The following is a 25,462-nucleotide window of genomic DNA, read 5'->3' as shown; positions in this document are numbered from 1 at the left end:
CATGGTGAAACCACCCGCGTCAAAATCTGCGCGGTGGTGACCGAGAAAAAGCATAAAATATGTTCCATAGGAAATACATTGGGACTCAGAGCTGGTATGCCCTCTTATTAAGTGTATTTTAAATATAGACACGCCTAAAACGGTATTTAAATATAAATACATTTTTCTTGCCTGTATTTAAATACGTATTTTAAATAGATATATTTATATTTTAAATAATATTAGAAATACAATGTATTTAAATACTGCACAACCCTGCTCGTACATAAAGTGAGAACTGGGTATCACAGGCTCTGTTACTCTGTCGTACAGTGGGGGTAACTTTCTAAGAGTTCGTGCTGCACGCATAATTACAGAGCATTACAAGTAATTACAGAGCATATAGCATGCAGGCAATGTATCTGCACAACACAACAGCTGAAACCCTGACCAAGTTTGCAGTACATGCTCCCAGCTGTTGCTGTGTCTGGGTGCTCAAGCGCAGTAGGCGAACTGTTTGTGAGCGGACCTGTTGCGATTGGGGTCGGAGACGGAAAGGGAGCCATACGCCTCGTCGCTTGGGTTCCCGAGGCAACCATCGTATTTCGACATATACAATTCGATTTATTACGTTTTATAACCACGACATGGTTCTAAAAGAGACGTTCGGCGCTGGCGGTTCTGCTTGGATATACAGTAGGGTAAGACCCCAGATTTATTTTGTGAATGCGGTCACTCTTGCTGACGAGATAAGACAATAAGTTATTATCACGCTGCTGTTCAAACACCGGAATAACGGAGGAGTGAGCGATCCCATATAACCTTAATATGATAATTTTATTGTTGAACTTTAAATAAATGACAAGTTGCAATTATGAAACGTTCGTCTCCAGCATAGTATATACAAATATTTCGTACAAAGTCTGTGCGCGAGCTCCATGATCAGCTTACAGTTACCAACGAACACTTGTTCAGCAACATACAAAATCTCTTCGCAGAGAGAAGTAAAGCTAGATTTACAAAATTATTCGCGTATAACATTCTACACTGTCGTATAGCACTCAAATAATGACTCTACAGGAAGATCTTCTGGTAGCATGACATCGAGGAAGCCTAGAGAAAGTGGGAGATAAAATGTGAACTTGGTACCATATAGTGTACACATGACGCGGTATATAAGGTAATATATGCATCAAGGAAGGTTACAGTAAGTTTTCCTGCGGTGCCGTTCTACACAGCATGGAGCTACAGGTACCCATAAATGCCAACATGTGCGCAGAGATTTGCGGCTCTTCCTCCAGTGTTACACTCATGCAGGCACTTCACTGGTGTGGGAAGAGCTAAAGGAACTTAAGCTAAAATATTTAGCAGTTGCTGAATAAGATTTAGGGAACCTTCATTAAGTGCCTATAGCACGGGGTGCAGCCAACACTTCAACTGTAGCCCGTTTTCTTTAATAACAGTAAAGACAAAAGTTAAACGTCTCAACCGGGACCGTTATCGTTTGATAACAGCACTGCAGGCTTGCTTGATACACAGCTACTACAACAGCGACACGTGTGCTGGTTGTGTTATGAGAACGCACATCATAATTTGACTACGACGCATGCTGGTACTTTTTCACAGGGCAAGTAGTTTCCAGAAATTCCTTACTATCATCAGCTGTGACACCCCACCACTACCATAACACCCCAGGAAAACTGGAATATAAGTGATCAAACCCTGAGGCATAATGAGGAGCGTAAAGAGCATTAAAAGGAATACCTAGAGAGAGCTAAGCGCCGGTTGCCGCCTTACAAAGAACACCTGCCATGCTGAAAACAAATATTTCCATGCAGCAGTTGTACAAGCTGCAGAAGTGTTATTAAGTGTCTTGTCTCGAATGCAGGAACCTGGATAACGGTGCTCACGCGGTGTTTCGTGCGCTCGTCGCGAAGTCCAATTCACGAATTATGTCTTTAGAACTATTGATTTTTTAAACATTTGATTTTGACAAGCCATACTGAAGCGTTTAGGCATCTGTCACTCGAAACACCGTAAAGCTGAATTGACACATGGGAGACAGCCCCACTTGACGCTGGCCAATGTTGGTCTGAACCGTGAAGGGCTTCCATCCGCCATCCCCAGAACTGCTTCGAATAGGAACTACCATGGGTGGATCCATGAACACATTTCGTACCGCTAATCGGAAGGTTTGAGGAACTGCAGGACTGGCCCTTTATTCTGGTGCCATCGTGATGAATGTGGAAACGCAGCAAAAGGCGCATCTGCTGATTCAGGTCAACTTGATCAATCTGCTGGCCGCTCAGGTCGCACTGGCATGAGCGTCTCATTTGTAGCCCGTACAGAAGAAATGACTCAAAACAAAGTGAACCAAGGCGCACCTGAATCAGATATTTGTTACGCGGGCTGGGCCAAAACAAAAAAACAAAACACGGACACAAGTTGTGCACGTAGCATATAACGCGCGAGCACAGTAGAATACTTCAGGGCAGTATTGAAATGGCGCATGCAATAAAAATCGTCATCCCAAGCTGCCTCCACTCAGAGTTACTAAATGCTCCAGCTCAGTTTTGTGTGGCTGTTCCACCAGAGCAACGCTTAGGGTTGGCCGCTTTTGAAGGATAAGATCCTATGGCTTTCAAACTCCTCTTTTTCTTTCCGTCTTTTCTTTTGTAGTTTCACATGCACGAACGTCCAGGCATAAAGGTTCATGCGCCATTATTTAGAACTGGCGTTAAGATACCAGGTGCACATCACACTTGTAAACACGGAAATTTGTTTCAGTGCCGCGACTGGGGTGTGTTTCGCTGGGCAGACTGCGCACCTGCAGCTTAAATTTCGCAATCAGGTAAATGTCTCGATTGTTCTCCGATTCTTAGACAGCGATAAAAGTTCTTGACGAGGGATGCATGCACTAGGAGGTAAAGGGGATTTTCGTGTTGTTGGCACACCGAAGCACGGACACAATGTGTGGAGTAGGAAAAAGTGCACTATAGTATAAGTAATAGCATATTTCCTGCTTCCTCTATGACACGCAGTCGATATTCAGCGTGTGAAAAGTACGCAATGCAGTAGAATAAGTAGTTTCAGTTGTATTCGTGGGTTCCAGTAGGGCAGACACACTACGCAAATAGTAACAGGAGAGTACAAGAGCACAGTGTTGTGGACAACACACCTGCACACAAATGATACAATATGTACATGGCACAATTAAATATCAATACTGTGTATAGAATACCACTACGGCAGGTATGATCAAAGTAGCGCAACTTCCATGTTTCCCAGAGAGACAACATAAAATAAAACATTGTATTACCTTCACCTGTGACCTCGCACATGAAGACACTTATGTATATGCAAATGTAGTTATATACAAAATGCTCTATTATACAAAACTTCGTGGTGTGAAGCAACAATTTACCTATTATGAAATGTGAAAAAAAAAAAAGAAAGAAAGAAAAAGAAAAAGGAAAATTTGCGTGCGCCGACAAAGGGACTGTGTGTCAAAGAAAAAACAAGGAGGTGGATCTTTGTTTCCGTGAAATGAAAAAGTACAAAATTCCATGTTTGGTACAAAGAGGTTTGTGCGAAACCCGTAATCGTCAAAGTCCACGAAATATTTCGGGAATCGCGACTCGTTTCATTTTCATGTCCTGGGACCCGCACATGAGGTTGCTCTTGACTAGCTAGACATTAGGGGCACAGAAAGTGCGAATTTACTTTGCGGCTTTCTCTCACGGTTAAGGCGGGAGTCCTACGCCAAATGTGTTGCTGTCAAGGACAGCTAAGCGAAAGCCGTGAGCCATGACAAACGCTGCAGTAGAATACCTATAACCACCAATCCGATTTTCAATAGTAATTGTATGTTTGTTTGTTTCCTTATGAAGCCGGGGAATAGAACCAACAGGAGGAATGTGTCGGTGTCTGTCTCTTCAAGATGCTTCGTCGTCTGCAGTGCAACTCACTCCCTTACCCCCGAGGTATCAAGAATGTCCGATCGCAATGTAAATTCTAGGGGACGATATTGGGCGCTGGAACGACGAAATATAAGTTTAGGATGGACCCAATAATGAATTTTGACATACACGACTAACTTCAGAGTTGTGTAGACATTCGGCCCAGAATGTTTTAGTAACGTAAGCTGAAATTACAACAGAACGAGGAATACAAACCAGGCCCCTCCCTCCGGCAACATAGAAAGTGTAGGGCAACAGTGATACAATATGTTACAGTTGTAACATCCTCGCACAATTTACTGCAGTTTGCTGTAGAACATGAAAATACCTCGCAGATACCATGATTCGAAACAGTCAGAACCAGATCTCATATGTACAGATACAGAGTGTTATATACATTGATTCCAAAGCACAGGTGGACCTTGTTACTTCTGCACAGAACATCATATGATTGCTGCCAGAGCACAGAATAATAGTGCGCTAGAGTACAATATATGCGACGTACACATCCATAGCAATCGTTACATTTTTTTACCTCTCTACATATAAAAAGAAATAGCTTCTAGCAGTAGGAAAAGATCAACTAACAAACGTCGCTTGGAAAATGTGGTCATAATATTATGCACTTTGCTGGCATGTAGACAGTAAGCATGATAGTAACGTTACATACATGAATGTCAACGTTCATGTACAGGAGCCAGAGTTAACACCTGAAAAGTGTCGTGTAGGAAGTTGAAGCAAAGAAAGTTTACAGCAGCTGTGATCGCATTTGCCAGTGCCGAACGTAAGCCTGCCGCAAGCGTTTTTGTTTGTACCTCATTTTGCTAAGGCACCATATAAGAAGCATGTCGACCCGATACATTCATGGACTGTGTATAGGCGGATATGACTCGAAAGTTTATGAGATGAGACGAGTGGTAGGGAAAGGCTTCCTCCGGGGATGCAAATGGCGATATGTTGTTGTTACAACTCGGCCCCTATCCATGTATTCTCTACAGTGCCTTAAAGTGATACTACGGACTAAAAGGTTTACGTTATTTCATATTACAAATATTCCTCGCACAAAGACTCGGTATGGAAGATATAAATGCCAAGTGTTAACACAGTACGCGCTTCCACAAATTCTCGAAAGATCACGCGAAACTTCATAGTTTCGGATTCTCCAGAGTAGGTGACGGCACCGGGAGCTCTGACGTCTCCGCCCTCCGCTCCACTTTGGAAGACTGCCAGCAGCTGTGGTGAGAAGACCGAAATCGACATTCTAAGAGCAATGTTGCCAGACGCGTTGGTAGATTGTGCCCTCCATGACGTCGCACTTCTCAAAACTAGAAATTAATTTTATGACATTGAAGCCTCATATAGAGAAACAATATTTTGGGAGAATACTGTGCGTAACATGTAGATCGCAATGACATCAATTCGTTAGGATAATGAAGACATCGGAATTGGACTGTGGTGGAACTTTAAACACACACATACTTCAACAAGCAATGCGACAAGTATTCAAAAGAGGAGTGGCTGCGTTGAAATTGGAGCTCCAGAACAGTGCATTCGAGTCGGACAACAAGAAAAACCGTCGCGAAGCTTTTGCGAACTGCTGGGACCCGGCAAAAGCGTAGCTTGTCGCATGCATCTCACCACCTCAGAGTTAGAGTTGGGTGCTAATAAACGCAATACGCGAACGGTGCAAGAAATGAATGTCTGCAAACGTATTGGCGTTCAGCTCTTGTCAGTGTTCGCTCCTGTTGAGGTAATTGGTACAAATACCAGGCTTTCAAGTATCGCCAACGTTTTGTCCCAGAGGTAGCTCTTCCCCATAGACTCATATATGCACAATGAAATGTGGCCTAGTTAGTCAATTAAGTTAATCTTGTGGACTATAACGAGTAACAATGACTCATGCAGATTCCAGTGGAATCGACTCTGTGCTTGTGCAGTATGTACACACAATGTAATAATAAGTTATCATCGTAATACTTAGATATGCGTTTGTATTATACCTTTTACAATGGTAACATTTTAGCTGAAACGCGAATGTTGCCATATGTGTAAAACATCGTCTTCTATTTACAGCAAGTGGTTGCGAGTAAAAAATGTAACAATAAGTAAACCACGTCCAACGACATTGGACTTAGTGACCTAAGAAGAAAGAGGCCGCTAGAGAGCGGAAAATACAGAATGGCGCTGACGAAAAGATGTCCGTGCTTGGTACACTGCGTGCAGTACTTACGCAACGTGTAGGGGCACAAATTCGCGCAAACAGAGGTATCAAAATCGTCTAGAACCTCCCGTATGTTAGCGGACAGTCCCTTTGCTAGTCGACAGCTTAGTCTTATTCTTACTGAAAGGCAAGAGGAAGAAACAAAGAACTGCTCTTTACATGCTGTGGAACATCAAGTCCCAAGATATGGGCATCGTCTGTCCACGGGGTTCGAGCGGCAAGGCAGAACATACTAGCGGGCGGCCGCACTTGGGACACGGCCACGTCTTATCGTCATTAAAGCTACTTTGCAGATGCCCGCCTGGTGTTATCTCGCTCGGAGTCGATCCTTTCCATCTGGCTTCCGTCACAACAATGCCTTGCAACACCGGTTTTTGTCAGGGAAGGGTAACGGGCTTATTTTCGTTACCGTATCTTCGTTACTCAAATATTGCAGCGATAGTGACGACGTGTGTCACACATGGCCGTTATGTTCTCGGCGCTGTGCTGCTCATATCAATATTTCCGTGACCGTTTTCGCTTCTGACACAAGCCTTTCAATTTCGCTCCGGTTACGCTTCTGTTGCAGTTTCTAGTAATGGAAGGGCACCATCGAAGCTACGACTGGACACCCCTTTTAGCTCTGGTGTTGTTTTAGAGTACATAACTTGCACATACTACACGAGTGATTTTGATGAAGGCAACATTTTCTCGAGTTTGAGGAACGAAGAAAAATACAGAAAGACAGACACTACACAAACGAATGTCTGTCTTTGTTCCTCAAACTCAAACAAATCAATCAAGGAAAGCAACCCACCAGGTTGCTTGCATCTGTTCCTTCTAGTAATTTCGCTTCGGTGAAATCGTACCCGGATTCGAATGAAAATGTGTAGAGACGTGTTTTCATCCTGCAGAGTGCTTTGCTGAAAGTCGAGCAGCCCTTAATCTGTGTAACCAGATCTCCACAGTGCTTCCAGTGCTCCAGACAGTGCTTCGTCTGTTTTGTCTGTGTGTCCCCTGCATCGGGGTTTTATCGCTTTTAGGATGCTCTTTGTGAGCTCTGACACACAAACGGATGTTCTTTTTTTTTTCAGCAGAAAACAGTACTGCCAGTTCAAGATGAAATAAGAGAGACGAAGACACGCGTCTGGGAGCAGAGCTATTCCGAAAAGGGCGCGAGAGGGCCAGCCGCCCCGGACCCTTTTATCAGAGGGGGCACCAGAAGACGGGGACCCCGGAAGCTCATAAGGTCAGTAATAAAGGGATAGCAAACAAAATTTTCACTGCAGAGTTAGAATTTTTCCACCACTCATTTAACGTGCCTCAATTCATTTTGCACCGTTGCACTTGCCTTCAATCAGAAATTTGCTTTGCAATGTAGAACATCTATGTAACGGAAATGAATTACCTGTCATCTGCGCACAGCTAAAGATGGAGAGTATACATGTGTGTATCCTATATACCTAATTTTCTTCATGCTATTCTGCAATCTTTAGACAGTGGTTTGGGGGAGAGGGGCGCAAGGCTTCACGGTCATCATGCACCACGCGAAAGTTGGCCTCAGGAAGCCTTCGTGGTGTGTTTTCTTGTTGTGTCTTCTGTCTTCCGCCCATTGTTCAGGCACCTTCAGGAGGATGTGTTGACTTCGTTTTGCGTATGTGTGCATCATTAGGAGTTATGCAGACTGGGTCGAGCGAGCGAAGGATACATAGTGAGGAACCCATTTGGCGTTTCCCGTTCCCTTGTGTGGTATTCTATTACAGATAGTATTAAGAATACGGGCATGTATCACAGATAATAGAGTCCTCAGAAAAAGAAACATTCGTGTTCTCGCATAACATTAACATCCGTTACCGGAATCCAATAGCACCCGAACATTTTCGTTTCGTTTTTGCATCCGGTAATGGTGGAACGTGGTACGCGTTGCCGTTTTCGTTACTGTTACCAAAAATCCAACTTGGACAATACTATTTTTTTCTTCTATTTGCGTTACCGTTACTTGATTTTTGCTGCTACTCTCTACAGTGTTTGAGTTGTAGTTTTGGGTGTGTGAGTCATGTGTTGTCCTCTTCGTATTGTGTGTTCCTCAAACTAAAGGAAATGTTACCTCTTTCTATAGTACACCAGCTTGCTTGCACCATTCTAATTTGCTCATCGTTGTAGTTTTGTTTAGTAGTTCCGTCATCTTACTTGCGTTTCCAATAACTTTCAAACTCGTCCCTGCTCCAATCCCTGCCTCCCCTCCGTTGCGATGCTGTACCCCTATGCACTGCGTAACCGCTACGTGCGGTATAGTGAGCACAGACATCGTAGCGAAGGCGCCATCCTTTACGTTAGCAACGTTTATCGACGTGGTGACCAAGCCATGACATTTGCACAGTTCGAACATCAGGAACTAGAGAAGCGTTGTATTTGGGCTTTTAACTACTGCTGTACACCTGAACGTAATATGTGAGGTGAGATATACTTGGAATGTTTAACGTATGCAGAATGATACCCGCTCGCCTTCCGATGTAGGAAAAAGGAAAAAGTGGTCCAAATCCTCTTCATAGATTTTGTTCACGGAAGTGAAACGGGAAAAAGAAACCGTGTGACTTTTGCGTTCCATTTACAACGCACTTCAATGAACATTCCCAAAAAAATCAGACGGTTTACACGTAGAGTCGATATGAAGAACTTTTTTCTCTCTTATCAGAAAAGGCAAGAGGGTATCATCTACTTTGGTTACTATTACATAGAAGCTCTCGATACACGTCGGCTGTTAGAATGTGTACAACTTTCGCAGCCGCTGTCCGTCTGCAGTAGATCATGACTTTTTAAAGAAAAAGAATGGAAACCTGGACTTCGTTGGCAAAGGCGCCATCAGCATTGGCATCTGGTTTTTGTGGGTGATCTGGATCTGCGAAGATAACAGACTGATAATACGCACTCATTCGTAACACACAGACACATACACAAAAGGAAAAAGTTGAAGAGAATACACGCAAATCAGCCTAGTCTTCACTTCAACTCCATATCTCTTTAAAGGAATGTCTGAGGACACCGTTCTTATTAACCCACATACTGACTTCCAGTTACACAGAGAAGCACCAGACTTAACTTATCATAAGCGTGATAACGTGCTCTGTGCTATCCTATATGCCTAATCGCGGGCATATAGGCAAAGACAACCTGCACAGACCAAACTCCTAACTGTTATCTGATGTAGCGAAATGTTCGGCATATTCTTCTCTTTGGAATGCGCTCACAATGCCTTTGCGAATACTTCTGCGCCCGCTCCCAATTTCATCCGCGAATGATAGCAGTGTGGGCGTGTGAGGCACCGCCACACACGTCTATGGTGTGCTCCCAAAGGCAAGAGGCAGCAATACGCCTTTACAAGTAATGTTCCGTCCCAGGAGAAGACACCATCTATATCTAGCGTGTCGCTTCCAAGTGCCGTACGGCAAATACTGAAAATGCGACGAAAACAGGATGATCACCGTACGCAATCAGCAAATGGGACCTAAGCTGTGCAGATTTGGCTGGGGCTCTACGCTGCACCCTGAGAACATCCTCAAACAGAGCTTTACCGCATAATATGGTTGGGGAGTTGAGCAGAAAGAGCGGTGTACGCATTTCTCCAACGTATTCCTGACGATATATGTGAAAATGCCACAAAAAGACTCACACCACTTATGTTCAACCGATCAAATTACAGAACGACCTCTGCAATTGTCGTACGGTGAAGTTCAGCATTAAGGGAGTCTGGTTGCTGCTCCAAAGTGCAGCAACCGCGACATTACATAATAACCCTGTAACATGTCTGTCTTGAGTTGTCATTAAAACCAACGGCCATTGAACATACGCATAGCGCCACCTAGCGTGTAGCGTGTCAACTTCTCAAGGAGCATTGGATCCAGTGCTGCCTGACAGGTTGACAGGTTGCAAGCTTGATGGCGCTACATGCACGTTCAATGGCCAATGGTTTCAACTATCATTCAAGGCTGCCTACGTGACAGTGTTAGACTGTGGATGTATTTTCTTGGCGCGTTTCAGATACGCCTACGATCGCAAGTCCTGGAACGCGACTTTAATTAGGCTGGACGTTCTCGCCTTTGAGTGGCGGCGAAGCGGCGGCAGCCGCAGCTTGAAGTTTGAGCCTCAATCAATTTTTTCTTTGTTTTTACACCGCTTTCCCTGTCCTTGTTTTCTTTGTCCTGTTTGTGTAGTACGGTGGCCAGTCCAGTGTCTCCATCTTATTCATGTGCCTGTCAGCATCACTATCTTCATCACCATTACCCACAACTGCATGAAGCGTTCTGACTACAGCTCTTACCGCCTCCTCTTGCAGATCTCTGCCAAGTAGGAAACTGTTGGACAAACAGTAAGTTCAATGAAACTTACCGTGCATGGAGGCTGAACCCAGGGTTCACCATCGATTTGCATTGGAAACCTTTTTCTCGTTCTGCGCGAGGATAGAAATCGGAATGAATAGAAGGCTATGAAAGACAGAACTTCAGGCAAAGAACGTTTGGCTGTACTATGGCAATGTGACTGCACCAAGGACTGCCGAAGTGGCGGAGGTCTAGATCAGCTTAGGTTAGGTCTAGATCAGCTTAGGTTAGGTTAGGTTAGCTTAGGCAGGCTAAATCAAGTTGGGTTCCTCCATGGCACTGGTGGGCTTCGCTCGCTCTATATGTGATACTGGCATCGGACTGTGTGATTTTAGGAAATGCTGCCCATTTTGGTTTACTCGCCATAAATCTTTCAAAATACATTCATACAAGTGCCTTTTTTGACTTTACGCTCTATTACTTTAAAAAACAAATGCGCCAGTCGCACTGCTATAGCATATCCAAATATACCGAGGTTATAAGCTGCACCTACCGTATGACCACAGATGTGCACTGGGCTAATCGTCTTCCCGAAGCACGCAGACCAGCCTTCACTTGACCCATGTGCATGCTGCTTTCCAGACCAATTACTTCAATCAGTCGGTCGCCAATATCTAGAAGGTTGCAGACGTGTTGTTGAGGTGTCGCAGAGAGACTTCAAAAACAGTTGTGACGCAACCTCCACATCGCATGTTACTGTGCTATGCAAATATGAATGTCTGCAGGTGGCAGGGGCTAGCTTGTGTTTGCCTAAAAAGCTATGCCGTGCAATTTTACGCCGTCTGTAGACTTCACAATTCAATTCAATACAAATCCATTTATCTGCTGGCCCAGCAATCGAACGCTGGATCCACCTAAGAAATACCGAAGTGATTTGAGTGATTGAGTAAGTGTTCCATATCCTCTTGCTTTGTGTACACATATGCATATCTCCCACCGTTAATATAAGTACACGCTACTCGGCTATACGAAAGGCTAATAACTAGAGTTTCAATAAGTACGTTCACTTCTACTGGGCACGACTGGGAACATGTGGAAAAATCGACACTGTGGTCAGCCGCGTGGATTAGGGCGTTATCGCCCGCTGATATCTGTGCAGAATTTTGCGACCGAATGGCAGAACTAAATAAACCTCAGATGGCACACGAATTTGTAGGCGGCTCAGCGACAAATTTATGTGGACTTGGATTAATAAGTACTTCCGGGTTCATTAGATGATGCTTGGATTAATTGATATGGCTCTTGGATTGATATAGATGATTGATTTAGATAATTTATACATTATAGTTTGATTATTAAATGCTTTAGGAGTAATTTATGTGCAACTGGGATTATATTTGACTGTTTTTGAAATAATTTTGACACAGAATAATTTAGATGACTCCAAGGAATTCATGCGTCCTTTCAAATTAGATTGCACGTCGATTTTACGAGGGTGCTCATTAATTTAACTGTTACATGGATTAAACTAAGCTGCCCTTGGACTAATTCAGATGACAGTTGGATGCTCTTGAATGCTGGATACATATGGTGCTTGAGTACAGATGCTATTGGAATAATTTGAATGGCTTTGGGCAAGTCTAACTGACACTTGAATGTACAGAATTATTGGCTTAATTGGCTTGGTTTAATTTACGACGCTCATACATTAAGTTAGATGTCACGTAGATTAATAGATGCCATAGGATTAATTCAGATAGTGATTGGATTAACTGGTGGTTTTGAAATCTAGGCGGCACTCGTACTCATTTACAGATCATTTGGGTTGATTAAGATGATCCAGAAGGAAAATTTAGATGACCCTTAGATTGACTTCGATTGCTCTTTAACAAACCTGTACAGACGCGCATATTGTTGGGCTTAGGTACTTAACATTCTGTAGCTATTCTATATTATAGCGGCTAGGTCGTGAACATTTTGAGTGAATAGGTTAATATGCACTGCCGCTTTCAAATGTGATAGTCACAGTGGTCGGCACTTGTGACACCTGCTCATTCATGCTCACTCACTTCCTGCTCAGCTCTCCGTTTTCTCACTCATGCTCAACTCATTCCCCACACTGAGCATGAGTCTGCATGAGCACGCTCATGAGTGAGTTTTGCCGAGGTATCGATAGCGACCGAACTCTCTCTTGTCAAGGTGTTTTATGTGCACATGGTATTGTAAATGCGTTCTAGGCACTGCACTTACTGATTACATTACTGCTACGATTCAGAATTTGCGCTCTAAATTAACACTTTCCCGTGTTGAAATGGATACATTAGAAACGGTCGTAACGCCTGGTTGTTCCTTGTGAGCACATAGCACAGCAAAAGTGAAAGCAAGAAACAAAGCGCAACAATTTATCACCTTGGACAGCATTGCTGAGGTCGATGGAATTAAAGCTATTGGTAGAGACGTCCCTGTCATGCTTCTTGCGCCGCTTGGAACGCGTTCGTTTCCGCGTCGACGCGTTATCGCCCCAAAGGTTTGATCCGCCGTAGATACTTGGGATGTTAAGAACAGCGATGCCTTGCAGTGACGGACCGTTTGATAACTCGAGCGAAACGCCATCACACTGAAAAAAACAAAAAAACAGTAAGCGTTAGATACCAGTAACCTCACTGTAACATTAATGAATTAGTCACAGGGTGATTTCAGTTGTTCAAATATTGCTCAAGCATATTCCTACCATTATGTCCACGTCATCGTGAAGATTCTTGCACGTTGCGAAGAACGTCTCGGATGTTGCGAATTCAAAGTACCACATTTTATTTTTCATCCTGAAAAGTATTTCAGAATATGAGTCACTGCCCATATTTAGCGGGCTACAACACGCACGCGTAATAGCCATCTGTAAGTTGAGATTAGCCTGATGTGCCTGGAACCGAATATGGAGCACATATATTTTTCCCCCCCACATGGGGATGTGAACATATTACCTTTAGGAACTGTCACACAAAATATTCCCTTTGGGAAGCGCGCATTTCACGAGAAACTAGTTTACAAGTGTGCGCGCGGCGGTGGCGATCTCTTCCAGCTCCTTCTGGCGTGTTGCGACGTCAAAGAAAAAGCAAAGGAAGAATTAGGAAAGAGAGGGCGGTCTGCCTGCCGAGACGGGCGGCAAGTTGCCACAGAGAGAGAGGGATGGGCGGCGTCAAATACAACCGCAAAAAGGAAAGAAAATGCGCGTCTCCCCTGTCGTGATGTCTTTTTCTTTTCTGACCCACAAGAGTAAAAGCTCTCTTGCACACTAATATTGCACTCGTACTTTTTGCGCGAATAAGTATCCCAGTCTTGTAATAATATAATTTCTACTACTCCTGAGATTTTTATCCCTTCCATACACCTTTAATAACGGTGCTCCTTCAAGTGCCGGTCTCGAGATGCGCCCACTCCGTCTGTGATGCGCAAGTGTTGCACTCTGAAAGCCATATCAGCAGCGTGAGGAAAAGAGTTGGCCAAGGACTATCAAGTCCTCAAGCCAGATGAACGCAAGGCATACTGTAGACGTATTTTTATTCGCGATGTATTAATTTTCGCGAATCGCGCATTCAGTCATTTGCGAAATTATTCGCAAGTATTTAATTTCGCGATTCCAGGGCTGCTTCCGTTAGCGGTATAAACATCAAGCTGTGTTCGCGAGTACAATTTTTCGCGATTTTTCAGCGGTCGCGAAATTCGCGAAAATTAATACATCGCGAATAAAAATACGTTTACGGTATTCAACTCAGTCCACAAGTGCCTCAAGCGCGCTCCCATGGAATGCCTTATTGCTGCTCAGAAGTAGAAGTTCAAAATGTCGTGAACTCTTCGTATCGTGAAACTTTCTTCCACAAAGTAAGTTCATTAGAAGCCGGTGGGACAAAAAAAAAAAAAAAAAAAGAGAAACAAAAATGCTGGAGAACAAACCATTCGTATTCAGAGATGACTTTGCGGTGCTCCATATCTGGAGGGAGCGAGAATATCCTCGATTTGTCCTCAACTGCCTTAATCTCTTCTCATGTCTAACATGTGTTTTCTCACTTACGTTCAACGCCGGAAGATATGTCGTTTGCTATGTTTGCAACGCTATTTGCAACGCTTTGTATTTTTAAACTCCCTTATCTGCTTTGAGTGGAGCAGCCTCTGCATATGCTCTCGGCCCGTACGACGTACCAGGGTTCCCGGTTTTCGGTGCTTAATTTTTCAGAGATTCGGTGGGATAAATCGGTGGCTATTTCGCTCACCAGGAATCGGTGTCTTTCGGTTCGGTGGTAATATTTTGAAACGCGAAGATACCCGGTGGAAACCGGCGAGGGACGTGACGGGAGTTTCCCATGCATACAGTGAACGAACACTTGATGTCCTTTTGTGTGTGTGTGTGTTTTTCGTTACAAAGTCAACTGTTAAGATCAGAGGTTGATAAGTTTGTGAGGCACATGTTAGCGATTCAGGTGACATCGCACGCCGCTCTTTTCACTGTAAGGAATTAGCAGAGCTAATAAGCAGAGCTTTCTTGTGGAAGGCAAATCTTTGAGTCGGTCCGTGTCCTAGTTGTCAGTGTTTGTGGCATAGGCGAATAATGCGCACTGGTACACTCCATGGTCTCTAGGTTCTAGCTCGGGCAGTTCCTGACCGATCAGACCTATTCTCATTATGCAGATCTATTTGTAACTGGCCTGGATCCTGACTATCGGCAACAATAAGACCCCGTGAGGAGCTAAAGACGAAATATCTGTTCTTTCAAGAACGACCTCATGTCCACTGCCCGCTGCCAACCAGTTCAGAGCGAAGGGATAGGAAATGAAATCAAGACATTTGAAGTCGACATTTGGACGACAATCCGTGAATAATTATTTCGACCGAACTTGTAAAAATTCTACCGGCGTATGTTTATCGGCGTTTTTCGGTAAATATCGAGGACCGGGAACCCTAGACGTAACCAGTACATAACTGAAAAACTGAATCAGCAACAAATCATTCTTACCTGCTATTAAATTTTTCTGGATGCTTCTCGCGCTCCAGGTGGAATTTGATGGCTATGGATGCATCCTAAATATGGAAAGAACAAGAAGAAAACTCTTAAGGCGTCATAAGAGAGAAATGATCCCTTCTACATTGATCATGCGAAATGGCCTATGATAAAACGAACTCCGTCATAAAAATACAAAAAAAAAATTGTAGTACGTTGACTGCGGTTAATGTAGTCAATCAGCTGAAAAAGAAATCGTGAAAAAAGCGACATCATTCGCTCGGCGGCATAGCTTAGGCCTCTGCTTTTCCGTGGGTATCTTTGAAATCGAATATGGGGATGGGGGGATGCGACATTGTCAGTTCAGTGGGAGAAATCAAGCTCCCCAGACAGATGTTGGGTCGCCAGACGCTACAGGAAGTACCTTGCAGGACGAAACAATTCAGCTGTCCTTTGATATTCTAACCAAACGATCCGCATGCAGAATGCATTTGTGTCCGCAGTACGAGGCTATCCGGTCGAAACAACCGAAAGCGATTGAATGAGAAATTGAGGTACATTTATGTTGAGAGAAATGAAAGTGCGCTTCTATATCACCTCTCCAGCACAAAGACAGGACTCCATGCAGATATATACAGTCATGTTTCGCTTATCCGCACCGCGGTTAACCGGAAAACTTGTTATTCGCTCTGCGTTAAAGGTGGTGCCGAGAGGAATCCGTAATTATAAAGTTAATGTGATGTCCACTTGGAGATGCCCTCCAAAAAGAAAACACCAAAAAAATGTCGCAAAATTCGTTCATGTTTTTCCATAAAACACCAAGGACATGGCATTCGAAACCAACTCCAAGCTTCCGGTTGAAACGGCCGTTGCCTGCTTCGCCTCTTCCGGTGACGTAAATGGACTGCCGCCGAGATTCCCAATCGCTCACTCACGCCGGCGTCTCCAGGCTGGTTGCAATTCGATACCACCTAGAGCATGAACGCAGATGTAGCGACTGTTCGACAGCAGACTGCGAGTCGGAAGACCGCATTTTGTGACGGACAGCCTGCCTTCATAACCGACTCCAGTGACGTCGGTCCGCACACTGTTGCCTGAATCAGCCGGGAGCGTGCAGCCGGCAGGAAAATCCGGTTAAATTCATTTTCTAATGTTTCCGACTGTTTCAAAACGAAATATACTGGTTACATGTACTTGAGGCACCCAGTATTCCGATCGAACCTTTAGTTCAGCTGCCTTTTTTGTCCGGACACCACCTTTAACGGGAACGGACTCGCTACCATTTGTTGTCCGTTCCGTTATCTGGAATTCGCTATATCCGTATCCGGACGTGAAGTACTGGCAACAGTTTTACAGAACCAGTGTCCTGGTAATAATCCGCTTAACCGGAAACGCTTCAGGGGACTCCGCCCTTGGCGTTCATGTTCCTCGTTTTCATGACGGCCGTCGCTGCTAGAGACACTACCTAAAACAGTACGAACGGTCGCTGTGCACCAAGGTAGGTCACGCAGAGTTTACATTTACAAGGCCACGTTACATACAAATACAGCGACTAATACCGACCGAATTTCGTGACTCGCTCTCGCTATTTCATGAATTGCAGGCCAAACTTGTCATTGAATTGAGCAACGTGAGCCACTGCTTTTTGGGCGAAGACAGATCCATGTTGAAGTCCATAGTCATCACTGTCAGAATGGTGGTGTGTCGCAGCTTTCCCAAGGACTCGAAGTCCGGCCATCCAGCGTGTGCATGCGAGAAGAGGTTTCGTCAGAAACGAATCCTCTCGCACCAGCATGCTGTATGCAGAAGCACTTTCCAGCCATTTGCCTAGGTGATCAAGTATTCAAATGGCTGGAAATCTTCTAGGCTCCTATTCCAACAACGCCGTTGTGACCATCCGTTGATAGCCTAGATTGCTGATATAGACCGAAGACGAGGACGATGAGGCCAAGCGAATATTCGTTCGTTTGATATCGGAACTACGAAATTTAACGGCTGTAATCGGTCAGGTTACCTGTTCCTTCTGCTACTGCGCCTTTTGCTAACGCTACAACTGTTCCAAGTGTGCGCAACTGAGGAGGAGGCGCGGCACAGACGCGAACCCCGGCCATACGAGCTGATAATTACTCCTTCCGGGGCCGTTTACCGACAAAGCGGCTACCCATCATTCCACTTGTGGGTCTGCTGAACGAAACACCTGCGCACTGCTGACGATGGCCCAATAAGGCCGAAACAGGTTGCTGTCTCCCTTCAAATCCGCGTTCTGATGTTGGTCGAGCAAAGCAGTGAGTGCCTGATCTTCGTTTTTTGGGGCGAGGGCAGTACTATTTTTGAAGTGTGATGTGGGCAAGCAGTGGGCTTGTCCCGTCCTACAGATGGTTATACAAACTACTGCTGTCTACCTCAAAGACATCTATCATGCAGTTTTCGAGCCACCGACGAGAGCTACGCCGGCGCCTGTTGAGGCTGCGATGACTCTTCGACTATCCCCATGTTGGTCAGACGACCCCAGCTTTGGCGTTTGGCTGACATTTCCCCCGTTTTTTTCCCCTTTCGTCTAATAAATATATCCCTCCCCCCAGCTTTGGTTTGCGCGGGTTGCCGCCCACATCGCAAATCACCAAGTACAGGGCGTCATCAGAGCGCTGCTTGCAGATATTGCTGCACAGATACGAGAAATCATTCTCCAACCCCCACTTTGCGCCTCGTATGATGTCTTGAAGATCGATTTAATCGCGAGGAGAACAATGTCGGCGCAGCGACGGTTACAGCAGTTGGTGGCCAACCGAGAGCTGGGGGATCAAAAGCCAACGCAATTGCTTCGAAGGATGCGTGTCCTGGTTAGAGGTGCCTTCCTCGGACCCCCGCCCCCCCTTCTTCAAGAGCTCTTTTTACAACGCTTGCCTCCGTATACTCGTCACACACTGGCAGCGGCAGGCACTGCTACGCTGGACGGTCTCGCGAAGCTTGCAGGTCGCATTATTGATTTGACACCACCCGCGCCACGTACTGTAGCATCCTTCGAGCCCTCGTCAGACCATACGGTCCCATACCAGGCCCTCTCCAGCATTCCAGCAGCCGTGGCTGTCATGACTGCGAATGTCCAAAACATGAATGATGCCATGGCGAATTTGACTGCAATGGTCGCCAGTATTGCTGCTCGAAGCAGATCGCCCAATCGCTATGGCCGACAAGAGAGCCATCGACGACGCCATCGCACCCGCAAGTCCCCTTCTACCCTTACACAATGCAACGATTTAAGCGCTCCTAGAAATGTGAAAGATGTACCCGGCTCTGTCAAATTTTCGCAACAGCAGGGGAAACTCCGCTGAAGCCGAGTTGGGAATGTTGCTGATGTGTTGATACGGCGAATGTCGGTACTAAATATTAATACGCATACTGAACACATTGTGCAAGAAATACAAATTGCAAAGAATAATACAGAACACACTTGTTTCGCCTAGTATACACTCCATATCCAGCGCGTCCAGCGTCTCACAGTTGTTGCCACAGAAAAGCAGAGGCTTCAAGTTCGTGCGGAACCACCGTAGTACGAAACAAACTGCACTCACAACGCCTATAGAAAAATAGTTGTTGAAAATATTGCAAGGAATGGGGTCTCCCCGTTCGTCGGAATTTGCGGTGTTGCTGATGTCAATCTTCCACCGGTCCATCATGACGCCGTTAGACTTCTCTACCTTCTTTAGTATCTTGTCTAAGCTTTCGTTTTCGTAGCCTAAACAATGGAGGAATAAAAAGAACATGAGTACGCTTCAGGGCCAGACATTGCAAGAACGTTTCAAGCCCATGCAATGCTTGTAGACAACGTCACGGAAACGAGCGCATGTCATCTTATGAGTTACGACAATCAGCACTCCAGTTTGTCGACCGCTTTAGGGCGTGAGAGGCTGAACTGGAAATCAGCGCGCATACCATATGCTGTAAGTAATGAGGTCACGAACTTGTCGAGGTTGGAATCCGCCAAAGGCGTTCGCAAAATCCGTACTTACTTTTGGAAAAGTCTGACATGTTTGCCGAAGTCTGACTGCATTGCGCATGCGTGTCTATCTCTTTCCTCAATCCGGAAGCATGTATTTTATGATGTATGTTTTAGTATGTATTTGGCAGTCTTGGCGTCTCTTTTGTGTTCTAATCCCGGTCTTTCTCTTTTACTGCCCTTCATCACCATTCCCAACTTATTCCTACCTTGTCCTACCTCGTATTTTACGAGTTGAGGAGCTGCAACGTATTGGGGGTTGTTATGTCTGTATTATGAAGGTGTAAGTCTATTTCGTAAGTATGTTTATTTGGGCATGTGCTAGCCAGAAACCGCTGTGAAAACACTGGAAGGTATATGTTATAACTAGAGTTCACGCCGTTCCGCGTATTACTGTGATGGTGGAAGATCAGGATGTTTATAGTGCACCGCGCAGCGTTGGCGAACGTTCTACATGCGCTAATGCACTGCATGCAATGTACCATGGCCTAGTCACCAGCAGAGGGCGCTTAGTTCTGACGACCCAGAGCACTAGAAAAGCACGTTTCAGAGAACATACTTACAGGCAACAGGCAAAATCGCGTCAGGCAATGTACCAGTCGTCAGGCCGAACCAAGTAGACTTTTTCCCCCCTTTCCTTGTACGAAACGGAAAGGTGGACGCTGCGTGTACAGTATGGTTCGTCTTTATAGAAAGAACAGCACTCAGCCTTTTGGCGGTCGTGGGGCCCTGTGAGGAAACTGCGCCATCGCGAGGTGTCTTAAGTGTACACGTTACATGCAAAATCCCCCCCCCCCAAAAAAAAAGCCAGACAGCCGTAGTGTCCTAACGTAACCTATCACTAAACTAATCAAAGACATCATAAACTAGGTTAGTTTAGAATATAGGTCAAATTTGGTTAGTGCGGCTGTGGCAGCTTGCATCGCCCCCAACTTCCATTTGAAACGGATTTGGGGAGGCGAGGCAAGCTGCACCAGCGCCACTAACGTAACCTAACCTAACCTATAACTAAACTAACCTAAGCCATCATAAACTTGGTTAGTTTAGTCATGAGTTAGGTTAGTTTAGTGCGGCTACTAAAACAATGCCCAAGCCGGCAATGGATTGGTGGCCATCCCGAAGTGTCATTTCGTGTCCGCATCTCGTTGTTAAGCTGGAGATTAAATGCGTGACGACGTTAAAATTTCCTTGGATTTGAGGGAAGATTCAGGACGAGAAGACATACTCTCATGTTATGTTCATCGAGTAAAAGCGCATACACATACGAGTAAAGTCTCTTTCATATCATTCCAATATTATGCGCATCGTAATTATTCTATATAATCCCTCTCATGCTTTATTATACACTCTAAATATTTTCACACATTTAAAGGTGTAAAATTGGTGTATTCTCATGTATTACACCTATTTTACACCCTAGAACCCTGGCTTCAAAATTTTCGAGGGTGTAACTATGGTGAATTACACCCTTTTATGAGACATTGTCAGGAGGGCGTGATGAGGGTGCAACAGAGGGTGTATTTGGAGGTGGGATAGGCTCCATTTCACAGGCTAAATGTATTCCTGTTCCTGTGCAGTGTTGGAGTCCTTGTGGCACTCAGAACATAAGCTTGTGATACAAGTTGTGATATAAAGGCCAAATGCACAGTTACTCAACATTTGGTACACTGTCATCTAACCCCTCAAGGTTAGATGACTGGAAAATATAAAATTACTACTATGTGATAAAGCTGTATTAAGTGATACGTTTGAATACCTTCATGCCTACGTAATGTAGGATATGTATGCTGCATGGCATAATGTCAACCTAATAAAAGCATAACTATTCAGTTCTTGTGATTGTGTCTGATATATATGATGCCCGCATATACCCACATCAATCACCTATAACATGTGTGTGCTGTGCAACATGTGTCTGCAATGTCCTTCACACAGGGTACAGCTGGGTAGTGTACTTGAAAAGTATTACAAGTTCAGTGTGAGAAAAGTATATTCTTGACTTTTTAAAGAATATTTTGCATGGCTGTGATCGAAGAGTGATGCCAAGATAGCCACAATGACACTCCAAACTACCAAGCATGTGCCTTCTGTAAAAACTAGAAACACTATATTTTCGCAGTGAAGCTGTAATAATTTCCAGCTTCCTTTTCTATGGTCTGCAGGTTACATTACACCCTTCCATACAATTACACCCTTGATTTCTTGATGGTGTTCCGTTACACCTTAAAAGGTGTGCGCCATGCACACGTTCTTTCACACCCTTTAAGGTGTAAAATTATTTAGAGTGTAGCTGTCGCCTTCTGTTTCCTTCTTCTTCATTTTTTTTTTTCGTTCTGCGCGCATCACTCGTTCGCAAACAAGTCCATATGATCCGTTCCTTTGCGTTCCGGCTTCCACGTTGGTGGAGCCAATTTCTCCACGTTTTTTTTCTTCCTTTTACTCACTCACTCTTTGCATTACGTTCCTTGTACATAGCACTCCCGAAGCATTTCGGAAAATGCCCGACGCGAACTGGCATTTAACGGAATGCCTGGGCCGCTTCTCTAGGCATTTAACAAAATTCCTGTTTTTTTTTAGGCATTTCGTTAAATGCCTAGCCGAACCCGGCATTTCATAAAATGACTGGAATCGTTCAGTCATTTAACGAAATGCCTGGTTTTGCCTGTTGCCTGTAACATATGTACCGCCAACCTCTTGGTGTCGTATAAGCAGATTTGCTAATGGCCCTGAGAGAAAATCCTAAGCTCTTAACTAGCAGTGTAGAAGTTTAATACACGTAGCCACAATAATGCAGGAGTTGTCTCTTCGTCAGGGTGTCCAGTCCGTTTTATCACGCTGACCAGGTCAGTACGACTTTAGCCTTGCTTTGCTCGCCATACAGATAGCGAAACCTGATTTGAGTGCAGACCACATTCCAATGCCCTTTGGTGGACATTTACTTGGCTCAGATATGTGAGACATGACATTGGGTCAGCGAGATGGATGCAGCGTTCCTCAGCGCGAAAAGCGTGACTGAACACGTGAGTCAAACGTGCAGTGCGCACATGGATGTGAGGACATAGAACAATAAGTTATACAAACGCAAGTGAACATAAATGATGCTAGTGTACTGTGCCAGTGAAGTGGCAGTAGTGTATAATAGTGTGGATTATTACAGACTAGCGTGAAGCACGCGTCAGGGACAATCAGTGCATCCTAACTGAAAAGCATTGCACAATACGCAGACCAAAACCAGACATCGGGATATGTACACCTGCTAGTACCTACCGCGCGGAGACGGTTATTCTTCGATGGGATAAAGTTTATCTTTCAGTCCTGTCTAGTTGAATTCGTAGGTATATTCAACTTGTGGGCGCAGTATCCAGACGCCTGGGACACTAATGTCGGACAATACGGATGTATATAGGCAGAGAATCGATAGCCACTGCGGAGCCGAACAATAAAAGTGACCGTACTCTAAAACTTGTTTTGCTAATGCACCAGACACCTGAGACCCGAGTTTCATCGGGCTCAACACTTCATCACATGGGTCCTACTACCGTCGGTGCGGACGTATGCGCTCGTGTCCGGTACGTTGCGTCACAAGGGTGACACGAATCTTTCAAATACCTGGTCCCCAACGCAAACACCGTGCAAGGTCATTTCCAGTTCCCAGAGGAAGTATTCCCACTGGAGGAAGTTGAGTGAAGCCCAATTTGTCTGCAGAGAATAAGTCTTCGCGTTAGTGCGCTGTGTCAGAAAGCGCTTAAGCTTAGGATAAATCAATCATATCTCGACAGCGCGCCATACGTGACAATAGTTATCAGTTAAAGGAACAGGGAGGTGACACCCAACATGGCTCGAAACCCTGTATCATTTGTTAAGCTGTCCATGAGGGATCACCATGATAAATTTTTTCACTGTGCGGTGTATCAAACCGGAGAAAATAGCCTCGGTCGGCATGATCTCCTTGCGTGACGTCGGCAGCTCCCCGTGCCTTTCTTCTTTCCTCTCAGCTCACGCGCTTATACCCGCTTCCGCTGCGTCGGTTGTCGTTCTTTCGCGCGAGTTCATTTTATCTAGGGTGCCTGAATACTAGCTCCTTCTGCATAGTGTGAAGACAAGCGCGTCGTCTGCTTCAAATTTCCGCCATCTTGACGCCCACGCACAGCTTGTGATGCGCTCACAAAAGTGTAGCTGTACGCTTAGCTACACACTACATTTTGGAGTTGAATAAATACATAGCAGAGGAGGTTTGAAAAAGTGGGTGAAATATGTACACATCATTCATGGATGGTAAGCGTGGGCGTCAATATAGCGGCTTTGCGGCATCCGCTTCTACAAAGGGTGACTTCCCCCTGCACAGAGGGAGCTAGTATTCAGGCTCCCTAATTTTATCCATTGCAGAACACGCCACAGCCAAGACAAACTACAGAAAATATTACGGGGGCCACCTCATTGCTCATTTCACTGATGTCACAGTTGGTTACAATTATAGATTCGATAAAGATCTAAGCGATGTCTGTACGTTGTTAGTTGCATAACGCGCAACTTACCGATCGTGTCTAGTACCCAACCGACTGTGCCGTCACCTCCGCAACAAAGAACTCGATAATTTGGAATCTCCTTAAAAAACTGCAACCTGCAAGAAGAAAACGCTTCGTATGTAGCCGTCAACGTTGAAACGCCACTGGCACGGCAGTACCGATAAATAGGAAGAATTCCAATGAGAGAATATTGATCCGATTCGACTGCATCTCATTTATTCGTTCGACCATCTTCTAAGTGTATTAAATAATTTATTGCAACCACGTTCTGCACAGGAAATGTCTTGCTTCTGGCGTCCCTCAAGAATGGAAAAAGCACTGAGAGATGTCTCCTGCCCCGCCTCTCGGCTTCCAAGTTTGAATGAAATATGAGTTTATAGCAATGGAGGAAGCAGTCGTGTCGAAGAAATATCGCTATCTGTATGTTGGTAACTTGTACGCAGTTTCAGTTTAAAAAGCACTTGCATTTTGCAATCAAGCAACCCCTTTTTGTGTGCATCAAACTCACCCTTGGATTGGTCCGCCTTTGGCAACATTGTACACTTGTCGAGGATTGAGCAAGTACTGGAACTTCCTCAGTATCCTGAAACGCAACGGTTGTAGTACACTTTTATTCGCATGCTATACACCCTCCACTATCAGAAAGTGGCGGGGGAGATGAAGTCTGTACAGCTACATATAAAAAACACATTAGCAATGCCATAAAGTAGAGTGGAAAGATCAAAAGAAGATAACAATACAGGAAAGGCAGTTGGCTTACCTCATACCCTGTCGTCCTCCGCTTTTGGGGTTGATAAGGACTAGAAGAGGATGGGTTCCAGGAACAGGGGTTACTTGGAATGAAGTCGGAGAAACCTGCAAGTAGATCCACATAAGCTCAGACAGCAGCAGCAGTTTGAATGGTGTGCCTGTGTGACTCCGTTCATTTTGCTGGAACTTCAATCAGACATGAAAGAAAAGCTCTTTGGTCTTTGGTCACCGACATCTTAAACAGTAAAGTGTTCTACCAGGTTCTACTGTACGTCGGCTACGAAGTCACCGGAGCCGGATCGAGCCTGTGGCCTAGGCGTGCTTTTAGTACATGCCCATTGCGAAGTATTCTCACTTTGAACATTTACCATTTTACACTAAGGTTCCATTGCTTTTCTTCCTTCCATTCCCACATCTGTCGCGCGGACATAGCGCTGCCCTTCCGATGACAAGTTAAAAAAAAAGATAGCAAGGAGAAAACTGAATATGCATATACTATACGAGCTATGCTTTCGAACACTTAACGAATAATGTTGAGCATACCCTAATGTGACCATATTCCTACGACCCTATCAAGGCGGGACCATGACGAGGGGGGCGCTCAGTCAACAAATCAAATACATTTTACTTCAATTGTACCCAAAGCTGCTATTTTTTACTTGATTTTCACTTTGTATTCGCTTATTTTATTCATTTCTTCGCATTTGACGTACTGCCTCGCGCGCACGTCAAATACTTCGGC

The 25,462-nt window shown here is 44.8% G+C and overlaps 1 protein-coding gene across 9 annotated transcripts in view; it reads right to left on the bottom strand.

The window, feature by feature from the left end:
• Window positions 1-797: 797 nt before the first annotated feature.
• Window positions 798-25,462, bottom strand: part of LOC135385549 (diacylglycerol kinase 1-like) — a 479,846-nt gene continuing 455,181 nt past the window's right edge. For all 9 annotated transcript variants that reach the window (XM_064614920.1, XM_064614922.1, XM_064614919.1 and 6 more), the window contains 11 exons: window positions 24,731-24,825; window positions 24,479-24,553; window positions 23,980-24,065; window positions 23,054-23,143; window positions 19,020-19,183; window positions 15,463-15,527; window positions 13,186-13,276; window positions 12,864-13,071; window positions 11,008-11,128; window positions 10,525-10,585; window positions 798-9,037 (listed from right to left, as the gene is read on the bottom strand). In XM_064614920.1, the coding sequence (XP_064470990.1) occupies window positions 8,945-9,037; window positions 10,525-10,585; window positions 11,008-11,128; window positions 12,864-13,071; window positions 13,186-13,276; window positions 15,463-15,527; window positions 19,020-19,183; window positions 23,054-23,143; window positions 23,980-24,065; window positions 24,479-24,553; window positions 24,731-24,825 (1,149 nt within the window). In that variant the 3' untranslated portion in view covers window positions 798-8,944. The remainder of the gene's footprint in view (window positions 9,038-10,524; window positions 10,586-11,007; window positions 11,129-12,863; window positions 13,072-13,185; window positions 13,277-15,462; window positions 15,528-19,019; window positions 19,184-23,053; window positions 23,144-23,979; window positions 24,066-24,478; window positions 24,554-24,730; window positions 24,826-25,462) is intronic.

This window comes from Ornithodoros turicata, chromosome 2 (genome assembly GCF_037126465.1).
Source record: "Ornithodoros turicata isolate Travis chromosome 2, ASM3712646v1, whole genome shotgun sequence".
Taxonomy (NCBI): domain Eukaryota; kingdom Metazoa; phylum Arthropoda; class Arachnida; order Ixodida; family Argasidae; genus Ornithodoros; species Ornithodoros turicata.
Note: the sequence above shows the minus strand (reverse complement) of the source record. Positions and strands in the feature narration are given on the sequence as shown.